Source organism: Crotalus tigris, unplaced genomic scaffold, assembly GCF_016545835.1.
Source record: "Crotalus tigris isolate CLP2741 ecotype Arizona unplaced genomic scaffold, ASM1654583v1 scf7180000017999.2816498, whole genome shotgun sequence".
NCBI classification, from domain to species: domain Eukaryota; kingdom Metazoa; phylum Chordata; class Lepidosauria; order Squamata; family Viperidae; genus Crotalus; species Crotalus tigris.
In genome coordinates, this window is record NW_024096765.1 from 592668 (window position 1) to 607500 (window position 14833).

Here is a 14833-nt window from a genome sequence, read left to right on the forward strand (position 1 = left end):
TGTACATTTTCCCCCTTCTTTCACAGCTGTTCCATGTGGCCTACGTACTGATCAAGTTTGCAAATTCCCCCCGTCCAGACCTGTGGGTACTTGAGCGGTCAACCGATTTTGGAGTTACCTATGATCCTTGGCAGTACTTTGCCTGTGAGTATGAGAGCAAATTAAAATAGCTAACTTGTGAGAAATCCATCTATCTATTTATGATGTTTGCAAAGAATGTTGAGCATCCCTTCTGCCTTAGGTGCGCTCGAGGTAAGTGAAGAAATGTCTATGCCAGGGGTAGGCAACCTTGGCTCTTTTATGACTCGTGGACTTCAACTCCCAGAATTCTTGAGCCAGCCATGCTGAGGGGAAAGGGAGAGGTTTCCATGCTGAGCCATGCCGGCTCAGGAATTCTGGGAGTTGAAGTCCACGAGTCATAAAAGAGCTAAGGTTACCTACCCCTGGTTTATGCAGAGGTTTTGCATTCCAGCTGTGACTTGCACAGGAGACATCACCTGAGAGACAATTCTCCCTTTTCATTTCTTCATTACCCAATTGGATGAACTCTGGTGGCGCAGTGGTTAGAAAGCAGTACTGCAGGCTAATTCTGCTGAGTGCCGTCTGCCAGCACTTTGACAGTTCGATCCTGACCGGCTCAAGGTTGACTTAGCCTTCCATCCTTCCGAAGTCAGTAAAATGAGGACCCAAATTGTTGGGGGCAATAGGCTGACTCTGTAAACCGCTTAGAAAGGGCTGTAAAGCACCGTGAAGCGGTATATAAGTCTTAAGTGCTATTACTATTGCTCTTGCTACTTATTCTGGATGTAACCAATTTTATGGCATCCCTTAAGCAAGTTTATTTATTTAATTTACTTACCAAATTTAGGCACCGCTCATCTCCCTATGATTCTGCGTGGTTTACAGATAAAAGGGCATAAAATCATGTAAAAAAGTACAGTTGAAACAGAATTAAAACTGAATGACAAAAAGATAAAAGTGGAGATTAAGAGATAAGTTAAAAGGTGGGAGGGGAGCTCTGAGATCACCAACCATCCCCAAAGTTTGCGCACCACTTGCCAGGAGGACAACCTTGTGTTATGACAAGGTCAAAATCACTGTATTTTGTAGCTTAGATAAAATGCATTTCTGGCTACCTAGTGTTCTTCCCTGGAAAAAGAAATGTAAGGAAATTCGGTCAGAGAATTTGTTTTCTCAGTATAAAACTGCCTACTGTTCGCAGAGCAAATCTGACACAGGTCTTTGAATTACAACAGTTCATTTAGGGACCGTTCAAAGTTGCAACGGCACTGAAAAAAGTGACTTACGACAGTTTTTTCCACACTTAATGAGCGTTGCAGCGTCCCCAGGGTCACATGATCAGAATTCAGACTCTTGGAAACTGACTCAGTTTCCCCTTTGCAACCTTCTGACAAGCCGAGTCAATGGGGAAGCCAGTTTCACTTAACAACCGTGTGGCTAACTTAACAACTGCAGGGATTCACTTAACAATGGTAGCAAGAAAGATTGTAAAATGGGGCAAAGCTCACTTAACAAACGTCTCGCTCAGCAACAGAATTTTGGGGCTCCATTGTGGTCGTAAGTCGAGGACTAGCTGTACTTAAGTTGGCCAAATGCATTAGTTTCCATTTCAAGTAAACAGAGAGAACGCAAATTGTTTGAAAGTATTAAACACCGCCTTCTCCAGGGAGAAGTAATAGTAATTGGTAGAAGATGTGAATTCAGTTTTATGATGATTTGTTAACCAGAAAAACCTGGAAAAAGAATATCTGGGAGAATTAAACAGGAACATTTTCTCTTGAGTGTGCTACACCTTACAGTTTTTGACAGTGAGGCATTAAGTTTACCTCACAGGTAAAAGAATAAGAAGTGTCTTTATCCTAAATAGGTTCTCAAACAATAACAGAAGGCTTTATGCCAATGACTTACATTTTATATATAGTGGTAGTTCAATCAATCAGAGTTGGAGGGGACCTTGGAGGTCTTCTAGCCCAACCCATTGCTCAAGCAGGAAACCCTATATCATTTCAAACAAATGGCTGTCCAGTCTCTTCTTAAAGACTTCCAGCATTCACAGCTTCTGGAGGCAGGTTGTTCCACTGGTTAATTGTTTTAACTGTCAGGAAGTTTCTCCTTAGTTCTAGGTTGCTTCTCTCCTTGATTAGTTTCCACCCGTTGCTTCTTGTCCTGCCTTCAGGTGCTTTGGAGAATAGCCTGAGTCCCTCTTCTTTGTGGCAGTCCCTCAAATATTGGAACTTTATTATTATTATTATTAACTGGAAGAGATTTTTCCTTGAATAATACATGAAGATTTATATAATAATATCGTGACTTATGATCATTTTTCACACTTACGACCATTGCAGCATCCCCACGGTCATGTGATCAAAAATCAGACACTTGGCAACTGACTCATACTTACGACGATGGCAGTGTCCCTGGTATCATGTGATCCCCTTTGGTGACGTTCTGACAAGCAAAGTCAATGGGGAAGCCAGATTCCCTTAACAACTGTTACTAATTTAACAATCGCAATGATTCCCTTAAAAACTGTGTCATAAAAGCTCATAAAACAGGGCAAAACTCACTTAACACATGCCTTACTTAGCAACGGAAATTTTGGGCTCCGTTGGGGTCGTAAACGGAAGACAACCTGTATAAAATGCAGTATTTGACTTTTTGTTCTGTATTTCTATATTTACAGTTTCCGGGTGAATAAGATTTCACATTTGTGTTTAGTAAAGATTCTAATCTAGTTAGATCTGAAAGTCTTTTGCCAAGTTAAGTTAATGCCTGAATTACTGCCTGGAAAACTGTGAGTGGTTTTGGATTTGAAGTTTAACGTGTTTATTGGATTAGCGGGTTATCACCGTTAACAACTGAATTACTAAATCCAAGAATCCATTGGCTGCAATCATTTGCTCTGGGATAATCCCACCGAGTCCATTTGTGTGTTATTAATGCACAGACTGATCTAACAGACATATCTAATCATTATACTACATAAAGTAGATGGATCTCTAGGTGCCTACAAACAATTGTTACTTTACTGTCATTGCTTCTAGGCTTGCAAAGTAAATTTCAGAGTACAAAAAAACCCAAAACAGTTAAGAAAGAAAAAGGAAAAATAAAAGAGAGAGCAGAATTTTTTATTTTAATAAGAATCAACGAAGCAAGTTTTTGTGCTGTGCATTTGAATAGCTTTACAGATAGTCCTCAACTTATGACCACAATTGAGCCCCAAATTTCTGTTGTTAAGTGAGACATTTGCTAAGTGAATTTTGTCCCAGTTTACTACAAGTTACAGGTAGTTTGCGAGTTATAAATAACTGAAATAATAGAACGCATATAAGCCATATACTTTCCATTAAATGAATAAGTATCTTGTTTTTGTTCTTTAACTACAGATAGCGCTCGACCACAATTGAGCCCAAAATATATGTTGCTAAGTGAGACAGTTGTTAAGTGAACCTTGCTCCATTTTACTACCTTTCTTGCCACATTTGTTAAGTGAATCACTGCAGTTGTTAAGTTTAGGAACATGGTTGTTAAGTGATTCTGATGTCCCCATTGACTTTGATTGTCAGAAGGTTGCAAAAGGGGATCACCTGATCCCAGGGACACTGCAATTGTCATAAATATGAGTCAGTTGCCAAGCATCTGAGTTTTGATCACATGACCACGGGAGGAGCTGCAATGGTCCTAAGTGTGAAAAATGGTCATAAATCTGTTTTGCCAATGCCATTGTAACTTTGAACGGTCACTAAATGAACTGTTATAAGTCAAGAACTATCTGTATTGCTGCTTGCTCATTCTGCACACTTGTATCCTCTGCTCTGCAAGCCTTGTTTAGACTTTGTTGTTGTTAATTGCGAAGTCGTGTCCGACCCATCGCGACCCCATGGACAACATTCCTCCAGGCCTTCCTGTCCTCTACCATCTTCTGGAGTCCATTTAAGCTCATACCTACTGCTTCAGTGTCTCCATCCAGCCACCTCTGTTGTCTCCTTCTTCTTCTATTGCCCTCAATCTTTCCCAGCATTAGGCTCTTCTCCCGTGAGTCCTTCCTTCTCATTAGGTGGCCAAAGTCCTTGAGTTTCAACTTCAGGATCTGGCCTTCTAAAGAGCAATCAGGGCTGATCTCCTCTAAGACTGACCGGTTTGAGCGCCTTGCAGTCCAGGGGACTCACAGGAGTCTTCTCCAGCACTATAGTTCAAAGGCCTCAATTCTTTGGCACTCAGCCTTTCTTATGATCCAACTTTCACAGCCATACATTGCAACTGGGAAAACCATGGCCTTGGCTATACACACTTTTATTGGCAGGGTGATGTCTCTGCTTTTTAGTATGCTGTCTAGATTTGCCATAGCTTATTTAGACTACATTGCTGAAAATTAACATGGCTGTCCTTTAGTATTAGACTATCCTTAGAGTTCCCCTTTATGGATTACTGCCTTGTCGTGGCGAAGGGGCTTGCATAACTCAATGAAGCTATAAGCTAAGCCGTGCAGGGCCACCCAAGACGGACAGGTTATAGCAGAGAGTTCTGACAAAATGTGATCCACTGGAGAAGGAAATGGCAAACCACTCCAGTATCTTTGCCATGAAAACCCCATGGACAGTACTAAAAGGAAAAAAGATATGACGCTGGAAGATGAGCCCCTCAGGTCGGAAGGTGTCCAATATGCTACTGGGGAAGAGCAGAGGGCTAGTACTAGTAGCGCCAGAAAGAATGAAGCGACTGGGCCAAAGCCGAAAGGACGCTCAGCTGTGGATATATCTGGTGGTGAAAGGAAAGTCCGATGCTGTAAAGATTTTTTCTCCATAGGAACCTGGAATGTAAGATCCATGAATCAAGGCAAGCTAGACGTAGTCAAAAAAGAGATGACAAGACTGAACATCGACATCTTAGGAATCAGCGAACTAAAATGGACAGGAATGGGTGAATTTAACTCAGATGACCATCAGGTATACTACTGTGGGCAAGAATCCCTCAGAAGAAATGGAGTAGCCTTCATAGTCAATAAAAGAATAGGAAAAGCAATACTGGGATACAATCCCCAAAATGACAGAATGATCTCAATTCGAATCCAAGGCAAACCATTCAATATCACAGTAGTCCAAATCTATGCCCCAACCACTGGTGCTGAAGAGGATGAAATTGACCGGTTCTATGAAGCCTTACAGCACCTTATAGAATTAACACCAAAAAATGATGTCCTTATCATCATGGGGGATTGGAATGCTAAGGTAGGAAGTCAAAAGATAACCGGAATAACAGGCAAGTTTGGCCTTGGAGTACAAAATGAAGCAGGGCACAGGCTAATAGAATTTTGTCAAGAGAATACGATGGTCATAACAAACACTCTTTTCCAACAACCCAAGAGACGGCTCTACACATGGACATCACCAGACGGTCAACATAGAAATCAGATTGACTATGTGCTCTGCAGCCAAAGATGGAGAAGCTCTATACAGTCAGTAAAAACAAGACCAGGAGCTGACTGTGGCTCAGATCATGAGCTTCTCGTTGCAAAATTTAGGCTTAAATTGAAAAAAGTAGGGAAAAGCACTAGGCCACTCAGGTATGAACTAAATCATATTCCTGATGAATATACAGTAGAGGTGACAAATAGATTTAAGGAATTAGATCTGATAGACAGAGTGCCTGAAGAACTATAGATGGAAGTTCGCAACATTGTACAAGAGGTAGCAACTAAAACCATCCCAAAGAAAAAGAAATGCAAGAAAGCAAAATGGCTGTCTGAGGAAGCTTTGCAAATAGCTGAGGAAAGAAGGGAAGCGAAAGGCAAAGGAGAAAGAGAAAGATACACCCAATTGAATGCAGAATTCCAGAGAGTAGCTAGAAGAGATAAGAATGCCTTCTTAAATGAACAGTGCAAAGAAATAGAAGAAAACAACAGAATAGGGAGGACCAGAGATCTCTTCAAGAAAATTGGAGATATGAAGGGAACGTTTCATGCAAAGATGGGCATGATAAAGGACCAAAATGGCAGAGACCTAACAGAGGCAGAAGAGATGGCAAAACTACACAGAAGAAATATACAAGAATGAGCTTAACATCCCAGATAATCACAATGAGATGATCATTGACCTCGAACCAGACATCCTAGAATGTGAAGTGAAATGGGCCTTAGAAAATCTGAGCAACAACAAAGCTAGTGGAGGTGACAGTATTCCAGCTGAGCTATTCAAAATCTTAAAAGACGATGCAGTAAAAGTGCTACATTCAATTTGCCAGCAAATTTGGAAAACTCAACAGTGGCCACAGGATTGGAAAAGGTCAGTTTACATTCCAATTCCAAAGAAAGGCAATGCCAAAGAATGTTCAAACTATCGCACCATTGCACTCATTTCACATGCAAGTAAAGTTATGCTTAAAATCCTACAAGCTAGACTCCAGCAGTATGTGGATCGAGAACTACCAGAAGTACAGGCAGGATTTCGAAGAGGCAGAGGAACTAGAGATCAAATTGCCAACATACGCTGGATCATGGAAAAAGCTAGGGAGTTCCAGAAAAACATCTACTTCTGCTTCATTGACTATGCTAAAAGCCTTTGATTGTGTGGATCACAACAAATTGTGGCAAGTTCTTAAAGAGATGGGAGTACCAGACCATCTCATTTGTCTCTTGAGAAACCTATATGCGGGTCAAGAAGCAACAGTGAGAACCGAACACGGAACCACTGATTGGTTCAAAATTGGAAAAGGAGTCCGGCAAGGCTGTATACTGTCGCCCTGCCTATTTAACTTATATGCAGAGCACATCATGAGAAAGGCAGGGCTAGATGAATCAAAAGTTGGAATTAAGATTGCCGGGAGAAATATCAACAACCTAAGATATGCAGATGATACCACTCTAATGGCAGAAAGTGAAGAGGAACTAAAGAGCCTCTTGATGCGGGTGAAGAAGGAGAGTGCAAAAGTTGGCTTGAAACTCAACATTAAGAAAACCAAAATCATGGCATCCGGCCCTCTCAATTCCTGGCAAATAGATGGGGAAGAAATGGAGGTAGTGACAGATTTTATTTTTCTGGGCTCAAAGATCACCTCAGATGGGGACTGCAGCCAAGAAATTAAAAGACGCTTGCTCCTGGGGAGGAAAGCTATGGCAAATCTAGACAGCATACTAAAAAGCAGAGACATCACCCTGCCAACAAAAGTGCGTATAGTCCAGGCCATGGTTTTCCCAGTTGCAATGTATGGCTGTGAAAGTTGGACCATAAGAAAGGCTGAGCGCCAAAGAATTGAGGCCTTTGAACTATGGTGCTGGAGAAGACTCCTGCGAGTCCCTTGGACTGCAAGGCGTTCAAACCGGTCAGTCCTAGAAGAGATCAACCCCGACTGCTCTTTAGAAGGCCAGATCCTGAAGTTGAAACTCAAGTACTTTGGCCACCTAATGAGAAGGAAGGACTCACTGGAGAAGAGCCTAATGCTGGGAAAGATTGAGGGCAATAGAAGAAGGGGACGACAGAGAATGAGATGGCTGGATGGAGTCACTGAAGCAGTAGGTGTGAACTTAAATGGACTCCAGAAGATGGTAGAGGACAGGAAGACCTGGAGGAACGTTGTCCATGGGGTCGCGATGGGTCGGACACGACTTCGCAATTAACAACAACAACATCCTTAGAGTTTTCAAGTAACAAATAGGTATGCTTATTTCACTAGCATCCAATTGGGATTAAGGACAATAATCTAAATGCATTTTTTTCATAGTAATTGAAATCATATCTCCTTCAAATTGTAATTCACCATGTGGTCAGACTTACGTGCTCTATATGCTAAGCCGTATTATTTGTTTTAGGCTTACAAAAGGGTGTGAACTTGGCCGTTTTGACATGTAAAGCAGGTGTTGTGTTATGGCAGTCTTTCTTAACCTTAGCAACTTTAAGATGTATAGATTCCAAAAACTCCCACTCAGGTCAATCTGGGAACCAAGTCCATACATCTTAAAAGTTATCATGGTTGAGAAATGCTGCTTTTGAGGATAGTATTAAGTGTGGAACAGCCTACTATGACTCGTTTAGCAAAACACGGTTCTTAGCCATAGCTGAGGAAAATATGTGAACCCAGCTTTGGAGAAATGTGAAGAGATAAGCCACCTGCCCCAACAGAACTGATTTAATTTTGCTTCTTCCTTTAAGATAAGACTATTGCAAGCTTGGCAATCTGACATTCTTTTGTGATGGATCGGTTCCTGCGTAATTTTCAGGAAGACTTTATTCGAAACAAAAGTTTATCTGTCTTCTTCCTGATCCTCAACTTTCCAGCTGTTTTTGCAACTGTGCAAAATCTCAAGCTTCTTTTTTTTTGTTATTGGGATTCTCTGCTCTGTGCATTCATTCGTTTGTTTGTTTGTTTGTTTGTTTCCCTTGGTTTGGAGACTTCTTCTGAAAAGCAAAGTTTCCCTCAAACACTTCCCAGATGTTAAACAACATATCTCCCAACATTCTTTTTTATTAAAAATAAGAGGATGTGGGAACTTCATCCAGATGCCAGGAATTGAATTTATTTTATTGAATTTATGGGTGATGAATTTATTGGCGATGAATTACAACTTACAACCACAATTGAGCCCCGAAATTTTGTTGCTAAGCGAGACAATTATTAAGTGAATTTTGCCCCAGTTTATTACAAGCTACCTGTATGTGAGTTATAAATAATTGAAATAATAGAATGCTGGGTATATGCCCCATATTCATCCTATTTAATAATCTGAACTCCTTCTGTAGCTTCTGGATTATTGGAAATAAGGACGGCAGAACATGAGAGAAAAAGTTTTCCTATGCTGATCTCAAATGCAATTTCCATGCTCAGGCAGTAATTTGTATTGTTCCAGCTTTGTAGAAGATGGACCTTTTTTTAAAGGATTTGGTCTGGTAGCAACATCACAAGAAGTTCTCATGGCACTTAAAAACAAAACAAAACAAAATCTCAATGCTCCATTTTCATTTTCCAGTTTATCCTAAACCAGGGGTAGGCAACCTTGGCTCTTTTATGACTCATGGACTTCAACTCCCAGAGTTCCTGAGCCAGCATGGCTGAGCTTGGAAACTCTCCCTTTCCCCTCAGCATGGCTGGCTCAGGAATTCTGGGAGTTGAAGTCCACAAAAAAGAGAAAAGGAAAATTTTGATTTTTTTCTTTGCTTTTTTCCACTGCCAGAATTTCATTTAGGAGACTTTAAGTATGCCATTGTCTCAGCCAGTGGTGAGATTCAGCCAGTTCACACCACTTCGGCAGAACCGGTAGCTAATTTTTTGTTGCCCAGGCCCAGAATGGACTTCAGGAAGCCACATCCACACAGGGAACTGGTTGTTCACCTATTTGAATCCCACCACTGGTCTCAGCCTTTCAGCAATATATTCTCACTAGGATAAACATCTTAGTGTAGAAAAAGAAGATTTGTCAAGCAAATGATCAGCCTAGAGTCCTTACAATCTAAGTCCAATCCCCTTGCATTCTGTTGACACTGTTCTGTCTCCAATTATGCTGACTTTTAATGCTGACCATTAGATGACTAGATTTTTTTTTTTTTTTTTTTGGTGTATAGGCATGAGGAAAGAAATCAGCATAATTGGAAATTCATAGTATGTTTAGGTGTGCATCATGTATGTGTTTCACTTTGAGAGCGGGCAACTAAATTGCATTTTTGATGTGTGCCGTTGTACCCACGGTAAAAAAAATGACAATAAAAGTTATCTTAGCTTATCTAATGGGTAGTCCTGATTCTTCATATCTGAGAGTGATACATGCAAAGGCCTTTCATTGTTTGAAAATTCTCTATACATGCAAAGTGTTATAAACTATTTTGGGGCAAACCAAACCCTTCCAGATTGTAAATCTTGTCATCTGCACTCAATAGCTTCCAGGAGAGATTGCGTAGAGAAATTTGGCCTGAAGAGCACAGAGAAGATTACCAAAGACGATGATGTTATTTGTACCACTGAATATTCCCGCATTGTGCCCTTGGAAAACGGGGAGGTAAGTAGCTTTAATCACTTTTCTAATTCAAGTTCTATATTTAAAGCGATAGGATTAGATTACAGGTAGTCCTCGACTTACGACCACAATTGAGCCCCAAATTTCTGTTGCTAAGTGAAACATTTGTTAAGTCAGTTTTGCCCCTTTATACAACTGTTCTTACCACAGTTGTCAAGTGAATCAGTTGTTAAGTTAGTGACATTGTTGTTAAGTGAATCTGGCTTCCCCCTTGACTTTGCTTGTCAAAAAGTCGCAAAAAGTGACCTGATATGGCAACCGTCACAAATATGAGTCATTTGCCAAGTGTCTGAAGTTTGATCAGGTGACCATGGGGATGCTTCAGTGATCGTAAGTGTGAAAAATGGTCATCGGTCACTTTTTTCAGGGGCGTAACTTTGAAGGGTCACTAAATGAACTGTTGTAAGTCGAGGACTACCTATAGATACATTTGTCGACTGTCCAACTAACAAACCCAAAAAAGGAACCTACAAGGCTTTGAAGTGCCGTAAATATAAAACATTATTGAATACACATCTCGGAACTGAAGAAGCAAAACCAACTCTGGTTTTCCTGCCTAAAAATCTGTCTAGGTTAGGGGTAGGCAACCTTGGCTCTTTTATGACTCGTGGACTTCAACTCCCAGAATTCCTGAGCCAGCCACGCTGAGGGAAAAGGTGAGCCATGCTGGCTCAGGAATTCTGGGAGTAAACAGTAGCGTCCTTTGCCCCCACCCACTGGGTCCTCACATTTTCCAATCAAAAAACTTCGGCTTGTTATGGGAACGGTCCACTTCTCTGTCAAGCACCTGCGTTAGTAACCTTGGCATTCCTGCAGGTTCTCATGATCCGGGAACAGCTTCTTGGAATCGCATCTCCCCTCACCCCCCTACACTTTCTACCCCTCCCTCCTTTTCTATGGCAAGTTGAGTAGTGATTCAATCTTGACAACAAAAGCATTACATTCTTCTTGGTGTGATGGATTGGATTGAATGTTCATAGATTTCATGATACTTACTTCTGTCTGGGAGTGAAGTATGTAGGGGACAGGTGAATATGAGTTCAGTTTCTGTGCTTAGTTTGAAACCACGCACAATCCCTCTTTTTGTCTATACATTCGGTATAAAAAAGATTTGTCTGACTAGGTTTTAGTTGAGATTTATGAAACAAAGTTCGAAAAGTACTTAAGGTAGGAGGGCAGTAGGAAGAAGAGGCAGGAAAAATTAAAATAGGGGTCTGGCAGGCAGCAATCAATAAAGAATATTGTAGAAATTCCATCTAGAAACTGTAGCAAGTCTATTTGCTTATTGATTAAATTTATACCCCAGTCTTCCGTGGGATATATATGTTCTACCCAAGCTTTGGTTTCTTGTTCAAGTACCATATTTTCCGGCGTATAAGGCGACTCAGCGTATAAGATGACACCCGACTTCGGCGTCGATTTCCATGCCTAGAAAGTCGCCTTATACGCCGGAAACTACCGTAATTTCCGGCGTATAAGACGACTTGGTGTATAAGACGACCCCCAACTTTGGCACCGATTTCTGCGTTTTAGAAAGCCATCTTATACGCCGGAAAATACGATAGTCTTCAAATATTCCCCAGATATCTCCTAAATGTAATTTTTAGCAACAGATCTAAATGTTACAGAAGCAAAGGATGAGATTCTTAGTGTTCCAAGTTGTATAATAAGGATCTAATTTCATGCCTGGAAGAAGAATTAAAGGAAAAAAAATTACTTCAGCGCTGTCATGCTTGCAAATTTATCGGAGAAGGTCATGATACTTGGAATGGTTAGTGGAACAAGAAGAAGGGGCAAGCAAAGAATAGGCTGGCTTGATAACATCAAATCTGACACAAAGATGCACCACCAACAATTGAAAGAAGCTGCACTTGACAAGGGTGGCACTGAAAGCAGTTGTCTATAAAGTCGCCAAGAGTCGGACACAACTAAACGGTTAAATAACAAGGATATATTCAGCAACAACATTTTTCCTTCTTCTTCTTAGCAGATAGCTGATTTTCTTGCTTTTTCCAGTCTAGTGAACTTTACCTTTTAATCATGTTTTGAGCTTTCTGAAGCTGATAATAGACTGTGGGATTTTGCGCTTCTTGCATCCTGTTGCTGAATTCTACCGTAATTTTGAGTCCTGCTGGCAGAATTATTCCAACTGTGTAAATGCTGTGTTCCAGCTGGCAAGTCCTACTGAGAATTGGGGGAAGAGATGGGATGTATAGCAAAAAAAAAAAAAAAGATATCGTGCAGTTGCAGACATCCTTCCTCACAAAGCAAAATAGAGGTAGTCCTCGACTTACGACCACAATTGAAACCAAGGTTTCTTCTGCTAAGCGAGACTGCTATTAAGTGAGTTTCGCCCCATTTTGCAGCTTTTCTTGCCACAATTGTTAAGTGAATCACTGCAGTTGTTAAGTTAAGAACACGGTTGTTAAGTGAATCTGGCTTCTTGTCATAGCAGTTTTGTCATTTCTAAATGTTCAATAACATTAAAGATATAAACCTGGGTTTTAGCATTTATCAAATTAGGTGCTAAACATTCACAAATGTTTGATGCTGAGACATGCGTCTGCAGATATTCCTTAAAAAGACTGACTGTGGTTTCACAATCTTCTATGCTTGATGGTAGTTCAGCCTAACGTGCCAATTAGACATGGGCTGTGGTGAGATTAATTTTATGAAAGAATATCCTACATCACAATCTGTGGCTAATTTATAGGTAGTCCCCAACGTATGATGATACATAAACCGAATTAGTTGTAAAATGTGGTCACATGACTAGGATGCTGCAAACAGCAGTAAAAAACAGAGTAACAGTTGGAAGGGACCTTGGAGGTCTTCTAGTCCAACCCCCTACTCAGGAAGGAACCCCTATACCAGGGGTAGGCAATCTTGGCTCTTTTATGACTTGTGGACTTCAACTCCCAGAATTCCTGAGCCAGCATGACTCAGCTTGGAAAACTCTCTCTTTCCCCTCAGCATGGCTGGCTCAGGAATTCTGGGAGTTGAAGTCCATGAGTCATAAAAGAGCCAAGGTTGCCTACCCCTGTCCTATACAAACCCTATACCAAATATGGGTCAGTTGCCATGCACTCGAAGTGGAATCACATGATCATGGCAGTGTGGGGCCAATTGGAAGTTTGGAACTGGGTGGAAAGTACCTCCCCTCCCAGGAAGTTCTGTTATAAATTTGAGCGATTGCTGAGAAACCGGCTGTAAGTCAAGGACTACCTGTATATAATTTCTGTAAACTTTACATTGTTGCCTCTTGGAAAAATGTTGCAACTCAATTTTGTTAATGAAGTAATCTGTGTAAATGATGTCGTTACACAAATCGTGAAACTGGATCCAGATTATGTATATTGTATCAATCAGGGTTATATGCACACCTTCATGAGGGACATACATCTAGCCAGCCAGATCAGCTGAATCTACCTGATCAGTGAGGTGACGTGTGTCATAGCCAGATTGTCATTATATGGAAATTCACTTCATTAGACCTTTGATTCCAATGTAATTCCTTAACTTCAGTTAATCTTTAATGTTGTTTCTCAATCTTGGCAACTTAAAATATGAATTCTGGGTGTTGAAGTCCACAGATCTTAAAGTTGCCGAAGTTGAAAAACACTTACCTATAAAATTAAAGTTTTCCTGTATTATTCTTTAATATTTTGTTTTCGTCTATCTGGAACGATTGTTGAATTTGAAGCCACATTTATCATGAACTGTGAGAACTCATGAAATTAATATTAGACCCTGAGCCACAGTTCTGATTTGTGATCTAAAAACATTGCTCACAAGTTTATTTTTCATCCCCAGTTGCCTCATCTATAAAGCCAGAATAGTTATGATTTATCTGCCAGGTCTGCTGTGCAGTGGAGTGAGATGAGAAAATAATTTACCCTAAGCTTTAAAGAAGCACATAAGAATTGAATTAATCCGACCCTATAGACAAATTATTTCCAGATGAAAAATCAAATGGATTTTTACCCTACTAGAAACATTCCCAGAAATCTGACATCTCAAAATAAAACTGGAAAGACACGGGGATTTATTTTTTCCGAGGATTTTTAATTAGTTCAAATCCTCCTCCCCATCTTAGCTGAAAAGTTGGATGATGAAATAATTGATTATATATATTTTAAATAATGCATAATGCTGGAAAAAAAGGTAAACGTTTTCCCTTTCTAGTCATTTCTTTGCTCATCTCCGTTTTTCTTAGCTGAGGGAGACGGCATCGTCTGAACACACTTTTGTGTGTTGCCGAGGTGCACGGAACACTATTACCTTCCCACCGAAGTGGTACTTATTTGTTGTTGTTGTTGTTAGTTGCAAAGTTGTGTCCGACCCATCACAACCCCATGGACAACCTTCCTCCAGGCCTTCCTGTCCTCTACCATCTTCTGGAGTCCATTTAAGCTCACGCCTCCTGCTTCAGTGACTCCATCCAGCCACCTCCTTCTCTGTCGTCCCCTTCTTCTATTGCCCTCCATCTTTCCCAGCATCAGGCTCTTCTCCAGTGAGTCCTTCCTTCTCATTAGGTGGCCAAAGTCCTTGAGTTTCAACTTCAGGATCTGGCCTTCTAAAGATCAGTCAGGGTGGATCTCCTCTAGGACTGACCGGTTTGATTGCCTTGCAGTCCAGGAGACTCACAGGAGTCTTCTCCAGCACCATAGTTCAAAGGCCTCAATTCTTTGTCATTCAGCCTTTCTTACGGTCCAACTTTCTATTCGCATTTGCATGCTTTCAAATTGCTCTGGCAAGCAGGATCTGGGGAAAGTAACGGGAGCTTATCCCATCGTGCAGCGCCCAGTTCTT

General features: G+C 40.8%; 1 protein-coding gene across 2 annotated transcripts in view; it reads left to right on the plus strand.

The window, feature by feature from the left end:
• Window positions 1-14833, plus strand: part of LAMA5 (laminin subunit alpha 5) — a 328307-nt gene that overhangs the window by 63217 nt on the left and 250257 nt on the right. For both annotated transcript variants that reach the window (XM_039346487.1, XM_039346486.1), the window contains exons 3-4: window positions 27-144; window positions 9885-10003. In XM_039346487.1, coding sequence (XP_039202421.1) covers window positions 27-144; window positions 9885-10003 — 237 coding nt within the window. The remainder of the gene's footprint in view (window positions 1-26; window positions 145-9884; window positions 10004-14833) is intronic.